Below are 24807 nucleotides of genomic sequence, written 5' to 3'. Positions count from 1 at the left end.
TTTATTTAATTTAGTCAGAAAAATTAATTAATTGACTCTAGAGAAGATTAATCATTTTCCCACTCTCAAATATTTTAGCTATGGTTTCTGATTGCGAGGGACCATGACCTAAAATATTTTTACATCAAAATAATTAGAATATCAACCCTGATAAGAGGAAAACAATTTTAGACATAGACCCTCAAGATATTACCCAATTCCGCGACACAATATGATCTAGTATGAAACCAAGTGTGCTTGTAATAAAATAATTTAACCATGGTGTTCTGATTACAAGGGACCATACACTAAAATTATTTCTAAACACACTTTTACATCAAAGTCGATAAACACTAAGACTCACCTGAGACCTTGTCAATGAATTCCACCCTAGCTTTGGGGTTTAAGCTGGAAGAAAAACTCGGTCAACTATACGCGTTTACAAACACACATAATTCGGGGAGGTTAAAAAACTTCCTAAGATGAAATCCTTTGCCAAAATCAGAGGCTTACCTAGGTGTTGTTACATAATTAAATGGTCATACTAGCATCATTTACAATAAACTTTGCAGAAATTGGGTTTACAATGACGAATTCATTGTGACTGATGACTTCGATCTTTGAAAAATTTTCTCCACTTCCTTGTACATTGCTTTCTCGGACTGTTGACAAAGTGTGGTCAATACACCTTATGTGTGTCTATGCAGCAAGTTGCCAAGAGCTTAGCAACACTGCTAATCAGATTGGTAACAAGTCTCTAAAAGATCAACTGGTAGAAATGGAACAATTCTTAGCAGAAACCTCGAGCATTTTAAAATCATGTTACCTGCCAGTGTTTAGAGTTGATGGCATCTTCCACCTGGTCAAAAGTTTGATTTATCGTGTGGAGGAACTCAAGGATGCAGCTAAGCAACAACTGTGGGACATACAGGATCAGAATGAGGGTTCTATTTGACTTTATGTTGACAGGCCCACCACCAAAAAGAATGTATTATTAATTTTTATCACCAAAGCTGAGAATTCTTTAAAAAAATTTAGAAATGTTTTGTGATGTTTGGTCCATCCACAAGAATGTGGTTTTCCCCAAAGGCTATGGATTGACGAACTTTTTAACTTGATTAGAGTGCATGGACAGCCAAATAGAAAGTTGAATAGCCAGAGGAAGCTCAACCGTTTTGATAGCTGTCAAATTTTTTGTATAAATATATATAAACAAGCTAAGAAAAGAGATCTTGGAATTAAATGCCAATCTGGAATGAAATTAAGCCTGATTTTCACAAACTACAGTGATTTATGTTCAAATTCTTCCCTTTGAATATGCAAATGAATTAGGTTTCATTGTGTAGGCTTACTCCTCTTTCTGCTGTAGATTCAAGTATTTCATTTCAGCACATGCACTCTATTTGCTTTACTTTTTCAAAAATATAAAAATCTAATACTCAAATGAATCCAACAATCAGCAATGCAAACTGGAAGATTCATCAATAAGAGAAGGAATCCTGCTGAAGGTTTTGGCCTGGAAAATCCCTTACGTTTACTCCTCTTTCTGCAATAGATTCAAGTATTTCATTTCAGCACTTGCAAATCTTTCGTAGTTTCAATTTCATTTTTTGCATTCTAACTACGTCTTTTAAAATATCAAAATCTTAGGAGATGACTAGATAATTAGGTCGCATGGCAGAGATATTTGGAGCACAATTATGCCTCACAACTTCTAGATAATTAGGTTGCATGGCAGAGATCTTTGGGGCACAATTATGCCTCACAAATTTCTAGATAATTAGGTTGCATGGCAGAGATCTTTGGAGCACAGTTATGCCTCAGAAATTTCTTTATTGTGGAAGGGAGGAGCACGGCAACATTCCATGAATAACTTAGCAGATTCAAGTTAGGGACATTGTTGGCCTGTAAGGTTGAGTTAGTAGATCAGATTACAACAGGGCTTGATATCTCGAGTAAAAATATAGACTCCTTGGAACAAGGAGTTAAAGTGGGTGTGTTTGCTTTTCTGTCAAAGACGCATTTTCCAACAAAAGAAACAGAGGGTTTCTACTGATTAGTAAATGCCATGAATGTTGATGTTTATACCATTAGGTTGATACATAAGATACTTGGAATCTTGGTGAGGCTTATGAAATCTGGCCTATATGAGAATTTTCCGACGCTTGTTTGCTGATGATTTTTTCTTCAACAAGAAATAGGTATAATTTTGCTGCACATTATTGATGTCATAGACATTGTCTAAACCGTTGATGCCATAAATGATATAACAATATTACATGAAAAAGTTGTTCAAAATCAACTATCATCTCCACAGAAGATATCGGAACAAAGAGGAAACCAACATAGCATTCATGAAATGAAGCAAAAAAAATATTGATCAAAAAAAGACAAATTTTGGTATCATCTGTTAAACTCCTTTTTAGAAAGAACAAGTACCTTCAGTCTAGCCAAAGTCCTCACTGTCTGAGCTTTCTCTGCTTTCCTTAATTGAGAGTTTGCCCATTCTGTCCTGAAAAAAGAAGGATCTGTGTACCTTGTCAAACAAGCTCCAGCCCCTGCAACATCAAACCTGAAAAAGTATAATGGACAAAATTAGAACATGTATAATACAGAAATAATATATCATATAACCCAACTGTAAAAGATGAACTACTATGTTTTAATAAAGGTTAAATCCTGTTAATGATTCCTTGATCCAAGAAAACAACTATGACTATACTTGTCTAGCACAAAAAGTCTTGGAGGCCCTCTACACATCTCATAGGATTTCCATATGAAGCGAGGCAAGTCACGTTGAGTGAGATGAATCTGATCACTTTGGATATTAGCACGCCAGTCAGCACCTGCAAGTATGTACTCTGTTCATATCAAATTGAAGAATAACACCTATAAACTGATAAAGGTCATTGTATTGAATTATTGATATATTTTTTAGGCATACCTTACTAAGCAAGAAAACCATTATTATTGACACTTTATTTTATAGAACATCAACATTAAATTTCCAAACTATTAGCATCAAATAATTCTTTGGACAACCATACAAACTAGTAGCATTGACCAAATGACTTTAAATCAAAGTTCTTCTTTAAGGCTTGAGCACTAACATTTTCCCACATAATGGCATCCTACAATCCAGCATGCAGTGACATAAAGGCATTCTACCATCCTACATGCAATAGGCTATTCGTCATAGCTAGTTCACTTGAAAAATATAAAGAGCTGATTTGCTTGGATGCAACAAGAAACTGCTTAGCTAGAGGAAACAAGCAGTAACATCAATATGAAAAGCGTAATATGGAAAGTTAAGCAGAAGAATGATATTATCCCAAGCTATGATATTCAATACGAAGGGGCATGATAGAGAAAGTCATGTCAACAAAATATGTTACCCCAAGGGGTTCAAGGATGAAGGATCAGATTCAAAGATCAGGGCAGGATAACTGCAAAATTTTAGGGATGCCACATGTAAGAAGGAACATAAAACATTACAAAATATAGAAAATCCAAATAAAAGATCTAAAACCCTGAAGCTTCTCAAACCCCTAGAATCAGAAACCTTTAGCATTTCCAATCAGTTCATCAGTTTGATATATGCATGAATCATTTTTGTGATTCATCTTTTATGATATAACATGAAACAAAAAATCTTCAATAACAAACTTATCCACCAAATCTATAATCAACATAAAACTATAATTTGGGTATAGTACTTTATTAAACTATTCATTTCACCTAAATATATTGTAGTCCAAAATATTTTATATGTATATGTATTTCAGTAATAAAAAATCAGTTTATAAGACCACAAAAAACAAAGCAGACAATATCTAGTCATATTATTGGTGCGGAGAAGTGTAGAGAAAACAGGAGAAGAGACAAAGATAATTCCTATTCAAATTGAAACATTCATCTTCTGAACAATTTCTAAGTAGAGAATGCATCCCTCTGGTGTAGTTTTTCTATTTCAAGCTGAAAATTACTCCCTTGTCTCCTCAAACCTGGTATTGAACCTGATATTCATATTTTTTGGCTTTGGGTGAGGCTAAATTTTCTCCTTTGCATATATTAGTTGGGTTAGAGTTAGAAAACTAGTGGTCTAGTTCATGGGTCAGCTACTTTTTGGCTGGAGAGTTGTTTACTTTTTCTTTTTTGAAATTTTAGACTACAAGAAAACAGAAATAAAATTAAAATTCAAAAACGCAACCAAGAAGACCCAAGATATTCAAGACAACTTAGCATACTTGGAACAATATTTTAGCACTCGGATTTGACCTCCAAATGATTGAGGATTCAATCAGACTTGTCTCAGACTTCACTCAAATCAAACTGATTTGAATGTTATGACTTGGTTTACTAAAAACTTGAAACTGAGATGCCGGAAAATCCACAGTAGACATTTTTGAATGCCAACATTTCAAGTCTATATCAAGACCCATCGTCGGGACAATGGTTGAGGAGAAGCAGAAGAGGAATGTCGCAATAAATAGAGAATGATCAGAAGAATTGGCCGACAACGAGAGAAATAATAATGCAGGTGAAACCTTTTAATATGCTCCTTAATTAAATTATTTAATTTTTTTATGATAAAAGTATTATAATATTGATTTATTTAATTTTATGATAAAGAGTTATATTATTAATTTATTAAATTTTGATGAAATTGTTTAAAACTATGACTATAATGATTTCATATTAATTTGAATACTTTAATGAATTAAATATATTAATATCACTTTAATATATTTAATTATTGCTTTAAAGCTAAGTCACAGGACACGTCCCTCAGGGTCACATGTCCCATATTTCATGTGTCGGACATGAAATATGACATAAAACGTGTCCCAAACGTTTTTTATCGTGTCCTCCAATCGTGACACGTGTTTTCGACGTGGAAAAAATGTGCCCTAACGTTTTTGCCCCTTAGAACATGTGTCCCACAAAACATCACTCATAAATTCCACACATGGTTCATTTTTTTGGCTTTTTCGATCATTTTTCGCCGTTGAAGCTCGTTGGAGTCGTTGTTGTGTTGTGTTGTGTTGTGTTGGAATTTCCTTTAGTGGTTCCCAACTGTCAACTTCACATCGACCTGGGTCTTGGATAATAGTGTTCATGGTTTGGAGCTCATGGTTTGGGGCTTAAATTTCTTGTTTTTGAGCGTGTGGGGGCCAAGTCAGCGTTTTCTTGTATTCCATATGCCCATACCTATATAATTTGTATCAATGTATTCAAGAGCCTTTTCAGGTGCCGATTGCCATTCACAATTTTTAACTTTTGAAATAGCTTTCTTCATGGTCTCTATAGCTCGATTCATTTGCTTGTTCTCTAAATATCCATCCACAAACATTTCCCATGTTTTGAAATTTGGTTTTCCTCCTTTTTCTAAAACATGTTCAAGAAAGACTTTGTGGCCTGCCTTTTCAATCATTCCTTTTGTGATATAGGCATCAATTAGTACATTAAGCACTCTGATATCATAACTTAGGCCATCAAATTCCCACTCTTCAAAACATTTTTTGATTCCCTGCATATCTCCAAGTTTGACCAATGAAGAAAGCATGCATATATAGCCATTGTATTGTTTTAATTGCAAATTTCAATGGCTACAGAGAGTTGACTTAAATATATAGGGCTCTACCTAGTTGAGTCTATCTTGCAATTGCCCACATTTTCCAGGATGTGCAACTTGAGTAAGTCATATTCATATACTAGTCAATAAGAGAGCTAGAACTGCCGAGAAAGAAAATATTAGTGTCCGATGTCATATGTGCAATACGCAGAATGCCCCTATTGAGATCCTCGATTTGGTTCTCAATCTGTTTAATAAGTTAATAACATGAAAATTCAAGAATGAACATTGAACTGTGAGCAATGAACATCATTGATGTAGTAAATTAATAAACTAATACTATATTTCAATAACTTAATATGGATCAGGAACTATATTTCAGTATTATATATATATATATATATAAAGCGTGTCCCTCGTGTCCTGTTTCCAGGGTCGTTGTGTCTCATGTTGAATACTCGTATTTACGTGTCCTCCGTGTCTCGTGTCCTAATGTCATGTGACTTAGCTTTAAAGTATTTAAATTAATATGTCATTTATTAGATATGTTAATATTATTTTAATAAATTTAATTATTGATTTAAAGTGTTTAAATTTATGTGTCATTTACTTATTATAATTGAGTTGTAAATTAATTAATTAAATGTTTGAATAATGTACTTTATAATTTACACTAAATATATTTAATTAATTTTTGATTTAATATATTAATATCTTCAAATACAAATCTTCATATATTGATGTATTTAAATATTAATTAAATATATTGATAATTAATATGTTATAATTATCTTAATTATGATTATTATTATATTATGATATTTTAAAATTAGATTAAAACTAAAAAGGGGGTTAGATGTTGCTTGGGAGTAGAGGTGTTTAGGGTAGTGGGACTAGTTTGGGGGCTGCAAATATGCTTGAGCACCAATATCCAACTCATGCTCACTCCAATCCCACCATCTCTATTGAGATTGATGGGGTGCTTCATGATTTCCAGTGCTTCACATATCTTTCTTTTATAATAGTGTTTCTCCCTTGAGATTATTTCCACATCTTCCAGGCACACATGGTGGTTTGTCTTGGAAGAATGTTCAGCAAGTGCCGAGGATCTGACTCTCCCTCTCTTGATATCTGCAGCATGCTCTTTGAGTCTAATTTTGAAGGATCTTCTTGTCTCGCCAATGTAACATTTACCACAAGAGCACTTGACCTTATAAATTCCTTTTTGCTAGAAGTGATCTAGGTCATCTTTTACAGATTTCATCCTCTGCTGGATCGTATTCATCGGTTTGAATGAGGTTGCTATTCCTTTCTTTCTTAGGACCCTGGCAAGCTTATCAGTGATTCCCTGGATGTAAGGGAGATATGTTTTTCCAATTAGGGTTTGAGAGCTGGTAGAGGGGGGTCTAGAAGTTGTTTTGGACTTGGCATTTATGATAGCTTTGTTGATATCCTTATGACTATAACCGATGTTTAAGAAAACATCCTTCAAATATTTGATTTCCTCATCTACATGATCCTTGTCAGATGTCCTAAAAGCTCTGGTGAAGAGAGTGTTGAGAACCCCCATTTTCTGGGACAGATGGTGATGAGAATCCGCGTGGAGGATCTGTGTGAGCCTTCTTTCTGTATACTTTGTGTCCCAACGATCCATCACTTTTCCTAATAAGAAGAATGTCAAGGAATGGAATGCAGTCGTTCTCCTCAGTCTCCATTGTGAATTTAATGTCATTGGAAATGCTATTAAGGTGATCTAAGAAGTTGTTTAGCTCTGAATTTCCATGAGGCCAATTCACATTGGTATCATTGACGAACATAATCCAAAATTTGGGTTTAAGAGGGTAAGTTTCTAGGGCTTTCTTTTCAAACTTCTCCATGAATAGGTTGCCTACTACGAGGGATAATGGCAACCCCATAGCCACCCCCATGGCCTGCTCAAAGAATTCACTTTGGAAGGTGAAGAATGTGGAATGGAGACAAACTTCAGCAAGCTTGGCAGTTTCTAGGTCTGTAACTTCCTTAACAACTTGGATAGCCTCCTCTAATGGTATCTTTGTGAAAAGTTGCGGTACATCAAAGCTCACAATTTTGTCTTCAGGATCTAGCTTGTTTTCTTTCATGAGCTCTACAAAATGATTAGAATCTTTAATATAAGAGTCAGTGTTCCCAACCAGAGGGGCAAGGGCATTGGCCACATACTTGGCTAATCCATATGTGGGTGAACCAATAGTGTTTACAATGGGTCTTAGGGGAGCATCTTTTTTGTGAATTTTGGGAGCTCCATAAATTCTAGGTGTGATTTCATTACTGGGCAAAAGGCGCTTCTTAAGTTTGTCGTCTAGATTGGAATTGTTGATGTCTTTTTTAACTTCTTTTATAATCTGGGAGATGGGGTTATCCTTGAGCTTCTTGTAGCTCCCACTATTGTACAAGTGGTCCCTCATTTTTTAGACATAATCCACCTTATTCATCACAACCGTGGCTCCCCCTTTGTCGACTTTTAGAATGACAATGTCTTCATTGTTCCTGAGGCTTTTAAGAGCAAGTAACTGGTTCTGCTTAAGTTATTCTTAGGTGGCTTTGCTTTCCTCAGGATGACTACACAATCTTGTCGGATTTGCTCCTTTTCTTCGTTACCAAGATTTTGAATACCATCCTCCAAGTTACATATGATTTCTTTAGTAGGTATCTTTTTAGGAGCTATGGCAAAATTTAACCCCTTGTTCAAGACCTTGGATTCTTCTTTGTTTAATTTGTATTTAGATATGTTGACAATCTTCTTGTTGCAGCAATGGCTATGAAAAGCGTTGTGATTATATGAGCTTACCATTTGAGGGTTGTTGACAGTTGTCAATGATTACGCTGCCGAGAGGGCTTATCGAACTACTTTCATTATATGATGGGCATGCGTGTTCCTTATTTACGCTATCGAGAGGGCTTATCGAAGGACTGCATTCACTATACAATGGGCATGCGAGTTCCTTATTTACGTGTGAACCAAGAGGATTGCTTTCACAATTGATATAAATGTTGTCAAGAGGGCGATAGCTCGTTATCAATGAGCACAAAATCTTTATTTAAGCTCAAACCCAACTCATGATTGCTTTCCTGGATATTGACGGAGTTTTGTCCTAATGTTAAGTCTGAATTCACACTCTCCAATAAGCGTTCAGTCTGCCCGAGGCTTTCATTACCCTCCGTAATTTCGTCGGTTTCTGTATTATAAATTCACTGCGTTGAAAGGTTATGCGCGATATCCATAGCAGCTCCTCGGCACCTGTTCCAAACTGCTCCTTCTCTATGGGAAGTTTCACTGGTTGAGGGATCCGCGATGCTACTCGGACCTGTAGCCAACTGCTCGCCATCCTTTCTCTTTTGTTGATTAACTTCGATGCTAGTATTAAAACCTGAGTGCCCCTTCCTACACGGTTTTCTAGCTTATTTAATTTCTTGGATTGTCTATCCATGGAAGTGCAGCCTTCTTTCACTTCTTTCAACGTAGCCATGGCATTGATAAGGGACCAAAAGTCAGAACGGATTAGCTGAGCCAGCTTAAGGTGAGATTTATATGCCCTGCTCGAAAGTTTGTCAAGGGAGAATCTAACTTTTCTAATTTTGTTGCAGATAAGAAATTTACTTAGGCAATCAAATGCTCTACAGTTGTGTTTGCCACAGAGTCTATGATTAATGATGGCAAAGGGTAGAGTGAGATCAAGATCTCTGCATTGCTTCAGAAAATGAAAATCAGATGCTCTCCTTTCAACCTTTACCCTGGTTCTTTCAAGTAAATGAATCTCAAGCCAGACTTCCTTTCAACCTTTACCCTGGTTCTTTCAAGTAAACGAATCTCAAGCCAGACTTCCTTTCAACCTTTACCCTGGTTCTTTCAAGTAAACGAATCTCAAGCCAGACTTCCTTTCAACCTTTACCCTGGTTCTTTCAAGTAAACAAATCTCAAGCCAGACTTCCCTTCTGTACAGGGAACTGATTAGGGTTTGTAGATTTCTGTGGGATTGATCTTGAAACTGAGATGTCGGAAAATCCACAGTAGACATTTTTTAATGCCAACGTTTCGAGTCTATATCAAAACCCATCGTCAAGACAATGGTTGAGGAGAAGACGAAGAGGAATGTCGCAATAAATAGAGAATGATCAGAAAAATTGGCCGACAATGAGAGAAATAATAATGCAAGTGAAACCTTTTAATATGCCCCTTAATTAAATTATTTAATTTTTTTATGATAAAGTATTATAATATTGATTTATTTAATTTTATGATAAAGAGTTATATTATTAATTTATTAACTTTTGATGAAATTGTTTAAAACTATGACTATAATGATTTCATATTAATTTGAATACTTTAATGAATTAAATATATTAATTTCGGGACAAAATGTGCAGAGTTTGCTCATGTATAGCATTTAAGGGTGAACATATCAAAATGGCACTGAGTGCAATACATATTTGAAAAAAAAAAAAACATGGTCAGCAAGGCACCAAATAGCCTCTAAGTCCAAAAAACAACAAGCTACAAGCTACTAGCCTACTACATATCACTGATCAACATGATCCATCAAACTCATCACCAGTGCTTGAAATGGGATCCCCGTCCCGAGCTAGGCCTGCCATGTCTGGTCCTACATCTACAAGTGGATCAGAATCCAAATGAATCCGCTCCAAGTCATCAAACTCAGGATCAAACTCTGCTGGTTTAGTCTCTTCTACCCATTCTAAGCTTGGATCAATATCATCCAACCCATTGGGATCTATATCAGTTCTTTTGTTCAGTTACTAGAGTAGCTATTTTCGCATTCTGGAACTCCCATATTTAGGAGTTGGAACTGCTATATTTAACATGTCTATTTTTGGCAGGTCTATATTTCATAGGTGGCATGTAAAAGAGGAGCAGAGTGACATTTGGCATCTTTTGATGGTTTGGTGGACACGTCTTTGGTTCAAAGCATTTCAGTTTGTTGGAATTCTGAAAACTACTAAGTCTACTAGATTTTGGATGTAATGTGAAATTATATATTCATTGTATGAGGTCTGATGAGGTTGGAACCCTTCTCAAACATCCTAAAACAATTAATGATAATATAAAAAATTGAAGTAAAAACTTTTGCTTTAATTATATTTATCATTTCATTTCATTAGTTTATTTATATTTCCCTTTCTACCCTATAAATAAAGCAAAAAAGTAAATATAAATAAAGAGAGAACTTTTTCTTTAACAATTTTATATTATCATTCAAGGTTGGCTTGTGACTCCAAAAACTACAAATGCTCACAAATGATCAATGAAGTGTGCATTTAGCGTTTAGGGTGAGAGAAACTTTAGTTTAGGTAAAAAAAATGTACCCCCCAAAATGGCACACTGGCCTACAGGGAACCAACCTAGTATGGACTCAGTCAAGGAGGTATCGACTCAACTGAGCTGAACTGGTTTCGTACTGAACTGGCTGGTCTGTACACTGAACTGGATGGTTCAATACCAACTGGTCCCCCAAGCCGGTTTGGTAGCCAAGTTAGTGCTCTCGAGGATCAACTCAGTCAAATCCACCAAGTTCAAGTCCAATTTGGCTGAGTTTTCAAACACTAACTTGGAAGTTGGGACACAGGGAACACGCCAGGTCATTCTCCACCCATTTCATGGGTGTTTTCCAGCATTCTCAAGTAACAAGTATTTTGGGATGCAGAGCAAGCAATACCCAACCCACAAACACATCTCCAGGTAACAAAGCTTTTTGAGAATTATAATCAAATAATCAGATAATCAAGACTAGAGCAAATAGCAGAAAAGGAAGGGTTCAAAAGCTTCATCCGTACTGGATCAGATGTTATTCTATTAAATAGCTATATAAGATTGCAATGGTGTACTAAGAATAACTAGAGTCGATAAAGCATATCAACTTTGAACTTACACTTCCAAGCCAGCTCTTGCATGCAATTTGGTTGTTTCCACCATTTTAATACTAAATAGCCATCATAAATCATCTTAAACACCAAAACTGGCAACTCAAAGTACCAAAATTGGACACCATGGGCTATAACTTTTCATCTCTAATAGTGGGTAAATTAGCAAATGTTGTTGAATTTCCATGAAAATTCTGCAACTGCTATGATGAACAATCTGAAACTAATTCCTTTTCATCAAGACAGAATTTCTCAACACTAGAAGATCCGGAATTAAACACAGAGATAAAGAACACAGTCACACACAACTAAACGCAATTATTTTCTAGGGAAACCCAACAGGGAAAACCCTCTCCTTGTAGTAGAATTTTATTGATAGAGTCCTGAGTAATTAGATCAAATACAAGGCACACTGTTTCAATTGAAAACTCACTGTTTTCATGGCTACACTAGCTAGAAACACTTTGCAACAACCTTGACCTCTGCTCCTACTTGATTGCAGCCTACCTGGCCCAATTCTTCTGCACTGGTTCCTCCTATTTCCTAGCGCAGTCTTGGCCCCTATTATTTAGGGAAAACCTCCTAAATCCTAGTGCACATCTGGCTGCAAGAAGTCTCTCTATCACAGCGTATTGACTCCTCCAAGGTACGCACTCTCACAACAAGGCCCTCACATACACAACCTCATGCATACAATAATGAATCAAACTTGTGCCTTCGTCCTCCTTTTATCAATTCGATCCATGCTATAATTAGAAAATTATAATTAGACAGTTTACAAATTTGGAACAGCAGTTATGATTGACTTAGTTAACTGAGTTCGAACTGAACTCTCTCCAATCATAACTTGGAGTTATAACTCATCCTTGCATCAATCAAAACTGAAGCCTCCAACTTGTCTTCTTCCAAACTCGAACTGCCGCTTGGAGATCCACTTAACTGACCCTCCAAATCTGCGCATGAATTTACTAACTCCACTAACTCGTCCATGGTAAAAGGAAGACTGATCGTGGTCTTTCTCTGGCTAAGGCACACGCCAGAAGAAGACCTTCCCTCGCTACATTTTCAACAAATGTGATTATTGACAGCTACTATCATGCACTCCCACCACTGTGACTGACGAGTATTGGTTAGCAAGTTATCATCTATTAGTTTCTTTCAGATAAGTGATAGAAAAAAAATGAAAAAAATTGCACAAATTTAAAGAGATGATTAACAATGCAACCTTGTTATAGTCCTGCTTTTGTGTTACTTATATAGCTCTGAAAAGGAAATGCCCAAGTTCTTGTTAAGGTCAAACCATCAGATAATTCCCCAGTTCTTATGATCCCAGATAGACCTTTTTCTTGAAAATAGACAAGATGTTTAGAAGGAAAGAGTACTTCACAATAGTACATGGTTATATTTCTTTCTACTTGTACCTCAAATAGCAACCTCGGTACCTTATCTATTGGATATTCAAACTTCAAAGTGAGTTTATTTATTTCAGATATCAAGCTTACCTACTGTATAAGCAAACTGGAGTTGATTTGTTTCAGACATCAAAGCCTTCTCAATTGATGGAACCTCAGCCTCAAGTTGCTGCACACGTACCATGAGTTCATGACCCTTAGCGGCAGTTGCCATGACTTCTTCATGTAGATCGTGAAAGATTTCAGCAGCAAACCTGGCATCAAAGTTTGAAGACTCAGATGCATAATCTACTGTCCCATAGGAAGAAAATAAACTCACATTTAGTAACTGCATAAATTCCTTGATCAAATCATCAACAAAAAGTCTGCGGACTAATTCTTTGGTACAACTTATCCATGCCCAAAGAAACAAAATTACTAAACAGAATGTTGCATAAACCATTAAAATAGAGAAAGGGCAGTCATTGATAACGTTAAAATATTTAATAAATAGAAAATTTGCATTGTAATTCAAAGAATCTGTCAAGATTAACAGGTTTCTCCAGCAAACTAAACCCATAAGAAAAACATATATGGAATGCAATCCAATTAGTTTAAAAGTTTGTTAAAACTCCGAAGGAAAATTAATTGAATTATAGTCCATCTCCACTATGTAGAGCAATCTCATACTAAATCATTGTGTTTTGGCTCTTGAAGCAATTCAATATGTAGGTATGGAAAGGGTTAACTATAGGTACTAGTGAATCTTCCTGTTAATGAAGGAAATATAGTAACATACAATATGAAGGGGTTGGAAGAGTTACAGAAATTCTTCTGTTGTGAAAATGAAGAAAAATAACCTCAAGAATGGTGGAGGCACTTAATTTCACAATGGAAACATTTGCAAAATTTACAAGAAGCTAAACAATAAGCTCAAAGTGTATAAATCAAGATCAATAACCCAGGCATCAAGCTGCTTGTTAGAGGTCCAACTTTCCGTTAATTTGGAGCACATTAACATTCAGCAAACGAATATGTAGGGCTATCAATAAAAGGGTATTTGGGTGTGACTAAAGTGTTCAGAGCAGGATTGGCAGTTCAGTTTCTTGAGCCAAAATTGGCATTTTCCATAAGGATGTAGACTTTCTTGAGATTGGGGTTCAGGCAAATATGTTGGCACTCCTTCCATATACATCAAGAGGGTTAGCCTGTATAATCATAGCTCCACTCATTGATTTGTGCACTTACATAATATAAGATGTGTTTTCAAAACAATTAAAAAAAAAAAATTGATATGGATGATCTTGAAATTTCTGGTGGTTGTCGGTAACATCACAAAAGTAGGTCAGTGGTGTTGATTTTTCTAAGTGCAATATAGACATAGCACAATATTTCTGAAATATTGATAATTGCTTTTGATGTTGATCTTCTTTTAAATTATTCCAATATATCATTCAGCAATTATACTTCAGAAATTCAACCATACAAGAATAGTAGAATGTAGAGATCACAATGCACAAAGAGAAGACAAGATTTACACTAGGAAAACCCAAGGGTAAAAAACCCAGCAACCTTTTCAATAGAGACATTTTTTTGTTCAACAAGTGACACACCTAGACCCATGGTCTGGTCAACCCCTCCAAGTTAAGCCTCCCAATCTGATAAAGCACTTTGTTCTGCCTAATTTGACCCAGAATTTCAGCCCTCCTGCAACTGCCAGTTACCCTAGATTTTCAGCCCTTGCAATTGCCCAAAATTTCGCCCCTCTGAAACAAAACTGCCCAGAAAATCTATGAACCAGAAGAGAGAGAAACTATCCACACGTTTGAGCTTGTGAGAGAGAGAAAGAGATGCAATTTGTCTTCTTTTTCGTCCTCCTTGCCCTTCTTGATCTTTGCTGAGATGCCTAGAAACTCTCTTCTTGAGGAAGTGTGAATTGGTGGTGGAGGAATGCAGTCGAGCTGCATTTATATAGTGATCTGCTGGGTCGAATGCATGTGACCTTTGCCCTGGACCAACTTGACTTGGAGGGAGGCCGACTCGACAATTTTTGGAGCCAAAAATTACAATTTAAAAGTTCAAATTTTCTTCTTTAAAAAGTCCAATAGGACATTGACTCAAAATAAATTTTCTTTTGACTCTTGCATTTAAAATGTGTTACAATAATCAATACAAGTACATCAAGTGGCCAAATATGCATTATGAAGACCGACCATAGTTACAAATTCAACAAATGGGACTGCTGAATAAAATAGTACCAATACATAGTGGAAGAGCAAAAAACAACTCCTAAATAAAGCAAGACGCAGAAAATAAATAAAGTACTGCTCTAAGCTAAGACAAACCAAGCATCAGTTGCAAAAATCAGATTAAAGAGAAAGCAACCAAAATCTGGAATAAAGATAATACGCATATCAAGATCCACTAGCACTAGCTCCCCTAACATCTGAGGCCAGATGGAGGAAACTCCAAATATAGTGTTATCTAGAGGAGTATTGAAATTCTATGGCAAGTGCAATAGAATACAATTTTCTGATCTAGTAATTACTTCCTAATGATTTTCAAGATATTTCTCATGCCACTGATATCAATGAATAATTACACACAAAATCTCAATTGTAAATGCAACGAAAACAATCAAGAAAATACAAAGACAACCATGCACAATAGACACAATATTTTTACCCTAGGAAACCAACCTTGGAAGAAAACACATCAGTGTTTTCTCGAGGAGAAATTGACTTTTCAGCAAGGTTTACAAATCAGAAATTTGTCTAGAAATCTGTGCCAACATTACATGTCAAAACACCAGACAAACCTGGTCAAACAGCTACTAGTCAATGTTGGTCAAACCAGTCAAAAATATTGGTCCGGATTGGATCATTATATTGTTTTTCATCCATCTTGATGCTTTCAGAGTGGAAAAAAAGGAGGAATCAGCTCTCAGGACCATTTTTACCAGCGGGACCCGCAAATTGGGGTCTAAAAACTTCCAGGAGTGTTTTGACGCATCAATCGATGTTTTTTGGGAGTAAAACTTTGTTGCTTTAGTGTCTCACCTTTCTTTCCTATTCTACACACAAAGACCTTTCCAACGACGCAAGAATCATGTCAATCGGAGTCCATATGCGAAAGTTATGTCAGTCAGAAGTTGACCTTTCTGTTTTCACCACTATAATAAAAGAGGATGCCATTCCAGCCCCATTATTCATGGAAAAGGGTCTAGCCACGTGATTATGATGAAGAAGAGGCTATATTGTAACTCTAGTTAAGAGTTGAGGTAGTCAAATCTAACCGCTAGTAGGCTATCGGGTTGCATTATAATCAGGCCACTAGGAGGAAAGGCCATTCTTTCAAGTGCATGTGTTCCATAGCTAAGCTAAAATAGCTACGAGGGATAGGAGATAGAGCACACAGAGAGGATTGAGCACTGTAGTAGCCCATAGGCTACAGGCCATACTTCTTTGTACTCGTAGCCATATTTCCATTTAGAGAAGAGAGCAGAGCAGTCTCACCTTCCAATTTGGTTTTTCTCCCGATAGGGTTTCCCAGTGATATCTTGTGTCAAATGTGTGTGAACTTTTATTTCAATGTTCTCTATTTTCTGCATAATTTTAAATTCACATGCATTCACTATTAAAATTTAATAGTAAATCTACAAATCCATAAATCGAATAAAATTGTAATAGTGTAGAATTTCAGATTTTAAATATGATTTTAACAGATATGTTGTGACGAACTGTCCAGTGGAATATCCACAACAGTTTATGGATCAAAAATCCACTCAGTCAATGCTGGCCAAACTGGTCTTGCAGCCAAATTTGGCCTACAATCAACTTGGCCTGCAGTCAATTCACATGTGCAGCCCTGCTGTCAAAGTACAGTCTGCAGTCAATTGTTCACACGTGCGGCTGTGTTCAAAGCTGTTCAAACTGTGGTCAGCTCTTCACACGTGCGGCTGTGGTCAAAGCTGGTCAAACTGTGGTCATCTCTTCACACGTGCAGCTGTGGTCAAAGTTGGTCAAACTCTGGTCAGCTCTTCAAACGTGCGGATGCGGTCAACTCAGCCTGGTCAAACTCAGTCAAAATTTGCCGGTCAATGGTCAAATTCTCCACACGTGTCACCTCTTTGAGAGAGATAGAATGATGAAGAAAAGATTAAGATGAATAGACTTCTCCTTAGTTGAATTTGTCTTCCACTTGAAAAGATTGAATGAGCTTGCTATGTTGATGAGTTGTCTCCTCACATACTTCTCTATTTATAGAGCTCTAATGTTGAGTGGAGACCCATAAAGAGGCACCTCATCACAAGTAACCCCTTTACTTATAGAGCCTACATTACAACTCAACATTAGACTAGAATTGTTTATTCCACTAATGGGTAAAAACCCCATTAGATAAACAAATCAAACTCGCTCTATAAAAAATATATCACTCCATCCCGGAGCAAGCAATGTGAGTACTGTTGGCCATTCTCCCCTAGCCAAATTAGCATGGCCCCATGGGAGAAAGACCGCCCCAAGCCATTCACCCCTAGCCAAATCAGCATGGCCCCATGTGTGAATGTACCATTCTCCCCTAGTCAAATCAGCGTGACCCCGTGGGAGAATATATGCCTGATGCTGTAAAAACATCAACAAGGAGGACATAGAATATAATTCAAACTATGCACTATGTTGTTGCCTGGAAGAGGTCACCCACCATCGAGGTCGAGGCAGCCTTGTCTAACTACTGGTAAAGGATCTAAAATGGGAATAATGTTGGGTATCTAGGAATAAGGATTAGCCCCCCAAGTTGGTACTAACCTAGAATTAGCAACTGCACTACTAAAAATTTGTCTCTTGACAGCTTTGATAGCAAGCAGCACCAGAGAAGTGACCAACCAAGAGGAAGTTGGTCCACGTAGTTGTTAGGGTCCTACACCCCATAAACCCCTACATAGAGAGATAGGTGCTATGTAGATTATGCCATCTCAAGTAAATAAGGCTCGTGTAGTAGTGTGAAAGTAATGAATGTAAGAAGTCTTACTAGAAGGTTCTGCCTACTAGAAAGTTCCTTCTCTAAAATGTTCCTAGGAAGTAGATAGTACTAAGTAGAGAGATTGGTGCTATGTACACATGCCATCTCTAATCAATAAGGCCCATGTAGTAGTGTGAAATTAATATATGTAAGAAGGCTTACTGGAAGGTTCTACCTACTAGGAAGTTCGTTCTCTAAAATGTTCCTAGGAGGTAGATAGTATTATATAAAGAAGTAGAAGCAATGTAATGAGATGTCTTGAGAGGTTATTTGTAATTAGAGCTCTACTCAATTGGAGGTTGTCCCCTCTAAGAGGCAAGTGAGCATTGCTTCCATCAATAAAAGCATAACATTTTTCATATTTTGGTTATTTATTTGGCTATTGTGGTTGCTATTTGTCATTTTTGTAGTAAACCTAGGTAAAATCTATTATTTATGCTATGTGTCTTTCAATTTACTAATAAAGAACACCACCAGCGGTATCAAAGCACTTTCCAAAGCATATGTTTTAAGACAATTTTTTCAATCTAGAGAAGTGTTTGGGCATCTATAAATAACACAACAGTATGTCATTCAATGGGTAAATATGCAATAGGAGAAAGATAACAGGAAGTACAAGAGACTTCACCTGGTTGGACATCCTTAAAACCCTTTTTGGTACCCCTTTGAGTAGTACCATATTAGACAACACCTGTACACGAAATTTCACTTCCACATACCCTATGGTATATTAGAAGTCCCTCAGGCCACCAGTACCCACCAAAAGTGGGTAACCCCTAAGAGGAAAATTCTCCCCATTGGTCAACAAGCCAACCAACAGCCCTATGATGATCCATTGATAGATTTACTTCAGAGCTCTCTGCCATGCTCCAGTCATTGCCCTCTCTTGCATCTGGCGTACTAAAGGAAGGCGGGTCATCTATCGAGTATTGAAAGGCACCCTAACCATTTCTATAATCATGTGCTTTCATTTAATGTTTTGGGGCATACTAATATGGATCACAAGCCAATATAGACGATTGACCATTCATGATTGTACCCTTGTTCCCATGCTTCACCTGGGATATTATCCTTTGTCCCTAGTCCAGCATGACCTCCCCTAAGGCCCTTTTAGGAGGGGCGCTAATTGATATAGCGTACCCAAGGTAATCCATACTTACCATTTTCCATAATTCCCTTATATCCACATCCATTCTTTGGGTTGATAACTTGATTGTCATTGGTCATTGGGACTCGCACCTTATATCCTAATCTTTGAGTCAAGGCTTGGAAATTTGCCCCAAGAGGTGATGCAGCTAAAAGAAAGATAAAAGCATATGAAGCCACAAAAGAATGAAAATGAAAAATGCAAAAAATGGTTGGGACATATAATAAGCATGTGGAAAAAAGCCTAGCATGAGCTCTACCCCCCTTGTTAGCCATCACCCAAATCCTAAGCATTTCATGCTCTACTAAATAAAGGAACTTACGAATGTCCCAACACCGACGAGCAATAAACTAGTAAATCTTTAAGGGGTATTGGAATAGCATAAAGCAAGCTAGGTCACCTAAGCTATGCAAGAACGAAAAACAAATAATTGAAGTAAAAGGCGCACGAGATAGGTGGAAAAAGCAAGGCAAGGAAAGGAGTAACTAATGCCTCTAGGATGGCTCCCTCTTCTCATCATTATACTCAAGATATTGGATCCCCCCCTTAGCTGATACATGGCTATGGCCACCTTCGTTGAACCCTTTCCCATTCCATGACCACGTTATTACATACATCAATGGATTAATGGGTCTACATGTGAAATCTCTTTCCCCTTAGGAGTTGGAAGCACCTAATATGACTAATATCATCCCTAACATAAATGCAGTAACTTGCCCACAAATCATAAGCTAGGAAGATATTTGAAGGTAATGTTTTTGTGAAGTATTTTTGTGCCCCTAGCATTGAATATCACCCACTATGATACTTTAATGGTTTTTGTCCCTAATGATGTTGATCTCACTTGATCTTGACAGTATGTTTCAAGTGATTCATCACACATGCAATAAAGATCCCTAGAGCAACGACTTCACACCTTTCCAGCACAATGAAGAGGATGTTTAGCTGAGTTTTGAGAGCACATTTGACACTATAGCCCAAACTTTTCCCTCCTAAAATGAGCATTAGGCTTTGAGGAGCCTCCTCATGGTTGTATACCCCTTGCTACACCTCCGGATGTTGGAACTGTTGGAAAATGTAACGAGTTTGGGTCTTCATAATTATCATTGTACTCATGTCATTATGTATATCTTATGTAACAAGCAAAAGAAGAAAGAAAAATTATTATTTTCAAGCATGGGTTTCATGTTTCTTTTGATTGGTCAACTAGGTTAAGCATGTTCTTCATGCTTCTAGGGTTTGTCATGTCATAAGAATAATTGTCATGAGTCAAGAGAGTCAATATCAATTGTATAAGACCCATTTGGGTAAGTTGTAACATGAAAAATAATTTATTTTGTGTCTAGAAAGTCAAAAAGGTCTACAAGCACAAGTCAGCGCTGCCAGTGACATGTCAGCCTAGAAGAGGCCTATTCGACCTCATGAGAAGGCTATATAAAGAAGCAAGTTCAATTCATCTTGGACACACTTATGCAGTTTGATCTCAAGCAAGAAAAGAAGAAAAACAAGAGCGAAGGACAAGGAGGCAAGAGGAAGTCTAAACAAGAAGCAAAGATCTAATTTTTTAGCCTTATTCTCTCACACGTGCGAAGATTAGGCTTTCTATCAGAGTTGCAGGGCCGAGAGTTGCAAGCCGAAAGTTGTAGACCTGAATTGGAAGTTGAAACCTTGACTAGAGTAGATCTTGAAGAAGGATTGACTCTCGTTGACTTTGAAGACCTTGACTTTCTTAAGGAAGTACTTCTTGAAGGGCTTACACATGCAAGAAATCTAGGGTTTTTTGCAGTCTAGAAGCCGAAATTGCAGATCTGAAGTAGAAGGCCAAAATTGTGATCAGGAGCAAAATTAAAAGAAGTTTGACCTTGGTTGACTTGGCTAATCTTTGACTTGTTTGAAATGGATTCTTGGAGGTTTGACTTGGTGCTTGGAGGAGGTCTTGACTTTGGTCTTGGGGTCTTGGATTTCTTATTTGAACTGATTCTATAAGAACAGGAGATTCTTTCTGGGTTTTGCCTTTGGGGGGTTTTGCCCTGGCTTGGAGCCTACTTCTTGTGTCTATTGTCTTTATTGTTTATGCTCTTGATAATTGTTTGATGAAAAGATCTACTAAAGAACAATAAGAAGATAACTAAAGTTCACAAGCTTTTATCAAGGTTAAGGAGAATTGTTTTTAATAGTTTCCCTGCTAGATTCTCCAACATGGTTTTAGAGCTAAGGCGAACAAAAAGAAGGGGATATCATCTTGTTGACATAAGAAGGGATTGTTTGTCAAGGGGAATCATTTGCAAAAGGACTTAATGAAGAAGACCTCATCATCTTAAGAAGAACCAAGCTCTCATTGAAGGAAGGCTACTACATCAAGCTCTCATTGAAAGTCTCACCATCTGAAGAAAGGACATCTATATTGTCTCTCTTGAAGGTTCCTTGCTTTTAAAGGAACATCTTGAAGGAAGGTTGCTTTATCTTGAAAGGGATATTGATCTCTCTTGAAAAGTTATCAATTTGAAGGCTCGTTGAAAGACATCTTTAAGGAAGCATCAAAGAATCTTGGGATCATCATCCACTCTTTGAAGCTGTTGAAGACACTATTGTTGAAGGCATTCTAGAAGTCATCATTCTAGGGCATCATTGAAGTCTCTTTGAAGGTCTTGAAAGCATCAAGATAGTTGGAGACATCATCAAGAAGGACACTCATTTGACAAGTACTATTTTGTGCTCCATGTCTCAATCTACATATCAAATGGTTACATTTTGCAAGGAAAGCAACAAGCTCATTGGGTCAGCAAACTTCCTAGCATGGAAGAAGAGGATTGATTTGATACTCATAGAAAATGAGGTCATGAAATATGTTCTTCGTGAAGATACTCAACCAAACAAAGAGAATACTCAAAAATTAGCAGGATACAAGAAGGGAGAAGTGAGGGCAGAGAGGATTCTTATTGAGTCCATAAAAGATCATTTCATTCCCTTTGTTGCTGATTTGAAGTCATCTAAAGAAATCTATGATAAGTTGGTGAAGTTGTACTCTATAAGTACATCAGGTCAAAATATATTCTTGAGGAATCAATTATCAACTATATAGAATAAATAAGTCAAAGGATGAAGACATTGCCACTTATCGTATGAAGCTCTCACGAATGAGGGACCAATTGCAAGGGCTTGGGGAAGTCATTTCCTATTCAGAAATGACCACTTGTGTACTAAATGCTTTGCCACCTAAATGGAGAAATTTTGCAAGTAGTGTCTACTCAAGCAAGGACACCACTCATTTTGATGAACTATGGGCTCAACATATCTTGGAAGAAACAAGGATAAAGGCAAAGGATGACACCGAATCAAATCAGAAGTCTCGAGCCTTTATTGTAAAATACAAAAAGAAGAAAGGAAAGTTTGGAAAGTCCAAAGGGAAACCAAATATGTCAAAGATGCAATGAGTATGGACATTTTAAGAGGGATTGTCCAAACAAGAAAAACAACAAAAGGAAGGAAAGGAGTGAAGCTCACATAGTTGAAGAAAAGGAAGAACCTGAGAAGAAGCCAAAAGGAGAAGATCCCAAGGATATTTACTATTGAAGGAAGCTCCATCTATATTAGGTTCATTTGCAATTTGTCTTTCTTTTATTAGAAAGTAGAAGTTAAAGTAAGCATGCATAGTTGCATTCTCTAGAAGAAGTCTTGATTTTTGTGAAGCATCGAATCAAAGAAGGAAGAATATGATGGTAATAGAGTTAAAATCTGCATTAATCAAATTGCTTTGGAAAAGTCATCTAACTATTAAAGAATGAGAAGATTTAGATCATCTTGCACATTATAGTTCATCCAAGCATTTTCTAACATAATGTTAGAGGTAGTCATCTTGCAAAGAAGGATCATCAAGATCCTCCAATAAGAACCATCATTTAGGAAGGTTCTTGGAAGAAGCATTATGACTGGTATATATTCCATCTAGTATGGAAACAATAGTCTTACAAGATGAAGGTATGCAAATGGTCGAGTTGCAGTTTGAGAGGCAGAATTAAGGTATTTCTCCTCTTAAGGAAATCTTATCTTCAATAAGGTTGGAAGCAAGCTCATTCAAGGAAAAGGATGGCTAGATAATTGTATAGAAGCAAGGTATGCATGTTTTTATGTAACTCTCCTCTAAGGTAGGGTTCATATCTACAAGAATCTTGCAAAAGGAGTTGGTTATAAAAATGTGCTTGGTAAGTCTTCCATATGGTTACTCGATGCTTGGAAGAAGAAGTTTGGCATACTTTGGAATGGTTAAAGATCAAGACTCTTCCACAAGATGACATGACTTAGACATGATGATATTGATCAACATTGAATATGGTTTCCTAAATAATGAAAAAGTGTTGATAATGACGAGTCCAAGGAAGAAGAAATTCCAATGTCCTAGTCAGTTTGTTCCATGGGCACTTTGATTACAAGTGATTAGCATGGAGAAGGATCTTTGGTAAAAGATGAAGATAGACCATGCGAAAGGATGTTGATCTCAAAAGTAAGCAAAATCCGAAGAGGCCATCATATTGAGGTAATTTTGATATTGATGTCTTGGTTTTGGTTATCTGGTCAATATATGTTTTGCTACCTGGAAGGAAATTGTAGAAAAGCATAATGGCAGTTGAGGCAAGTATATCTACAATTGTTGGTTTTGAACTCAATTCAATGAATACATGGATTGAGTGGATGGTTTTGGTAATCCTTGAAGGATTGTATGGTTAATATGTTTACATGATCTTGGGATTAAGAGGCAGTAGTACAAAGAGATAACCCAATGCTCATACGAACGATGAAGATCACTTTCATGTCTAAAGGGAGCTATGATTAAGCTCTACTTTGACTGGCTAAATATAATGCCTTTGTTGATGACTAGAGGAAAGTGATATGAAAGATTGATGGCCTGAATCTTGTCACAGTTTGGCTCCAGTACATTCAAGAAGATGAAAGCTCAAGAAGAGGAGGAGCCATGTAGCTACCTGAAGATCTCCAAGAAGGACTAGTAGTGATGTATTGATGAAGACACACTAGAAAGCTTCCCTATTGAAAGGAAGTAAAAGAATCTCCTCTATTCTTTAGAGGAAGTAAGAAGTCTCCTTAAATTGTTTGAGAAGAAGCAAGGATCTATTCACCCAATCGAGAGGGAATGAGGATCTCCTCTCTAGGTTGAGAGGGAGTGATGTTAAAGACATTGTATTCTCCATATGTCATGCACTAGACTAGGACTAACAGTTGTATGTCATAGTGAAGACACTAGGAAGGAGAATGGAGGGTTGGATAAGCATCTAAGATTAAATACTCCTTGAGGATATTGAATCCAAGATAGGAAGTAGTCTTGTTGACTGACACTATTTGAGGATGGACAGGTATTTAAGACAAGAGTGATCGAAGAGGACCGATATTCTTTGAGGATTGGAAATCCAAGTTAAGACTAGTCCTAAAAGGACATACCTAGTTAACATATGGATGGGGTATGTACCTTGAGAGGTAGTGTGGTGTCTCACATAAAGCCTCCCAGTGTTTTTACTTTGACATAAATAGAGCTTGTCAAGTTAAGGCCTTACTATGTTGAAAATGTTGATTATAATGTTGATGCTTAAATATGGCTTACCAATCCGACTCTTCTTATGAGAACTCTTCAATTTGAGAAAAATCCTTGTACTGGTTGTACAATTATGAATACCTCCCTAGTTAAGAAGGAGTGTTGGAAAATTTAACTAGTTTTGGTCTTCATAATTGTCATTGTACTCATGTCATTATGTATATCTTATGTAACAAGC

General features: G+C 36.8%; 1 protein-coding gene across 3 annotated transcripts in view; it reads right to left on the bottom strand.

The window, feature by feature from the left end:
* LOC149253782 (uncharacterized) overlaps positions 1-24807 on the bottom strand; it is a 144769-nt gene that overhangs the window by 61921 nt on the left and 58041 nt on the right. For 2 of the 3 annotated variants that reach the window (XM_089460024.1, XM_089460026.1), the window contains exons 2-4: positions 12973-13170; positions 2702-2825; positions 2419-2551 (exon numbers count right to left, since the gene is read on the bottom strand). In XM_089460024.1, the coding sequence (XP_089316150.1) occupies positions 2419-2551; positions 2702-2825; positions 12973-13170 (455 nt within the window). The remainder of the gene's footprint in view (positions 1-2418; positions 2552-2701; positions 2826-12972; positions 13171-24807) is intronic. The other variant, XM_089460025.1, reaches the window with a different exon arrangement.

Source organism: Pinus tabuliformis, chromosome 7 (genome assembly GCF_031772625.1).
Source record: "Pinus tabuliformis cultivar Carrire ecotype Pingquan chromosome 7, CPIR1, whole genome shotgun sequence".
NCBI lineage: Eukaryota > Viridiplantae > Streptophyta > Pinopsida > Pinales > Pinaceae > Pinus > Pinus tabuliformis.
This window is presented reverse-complemented; position numbering and strand designations above follow the sequence as displayed.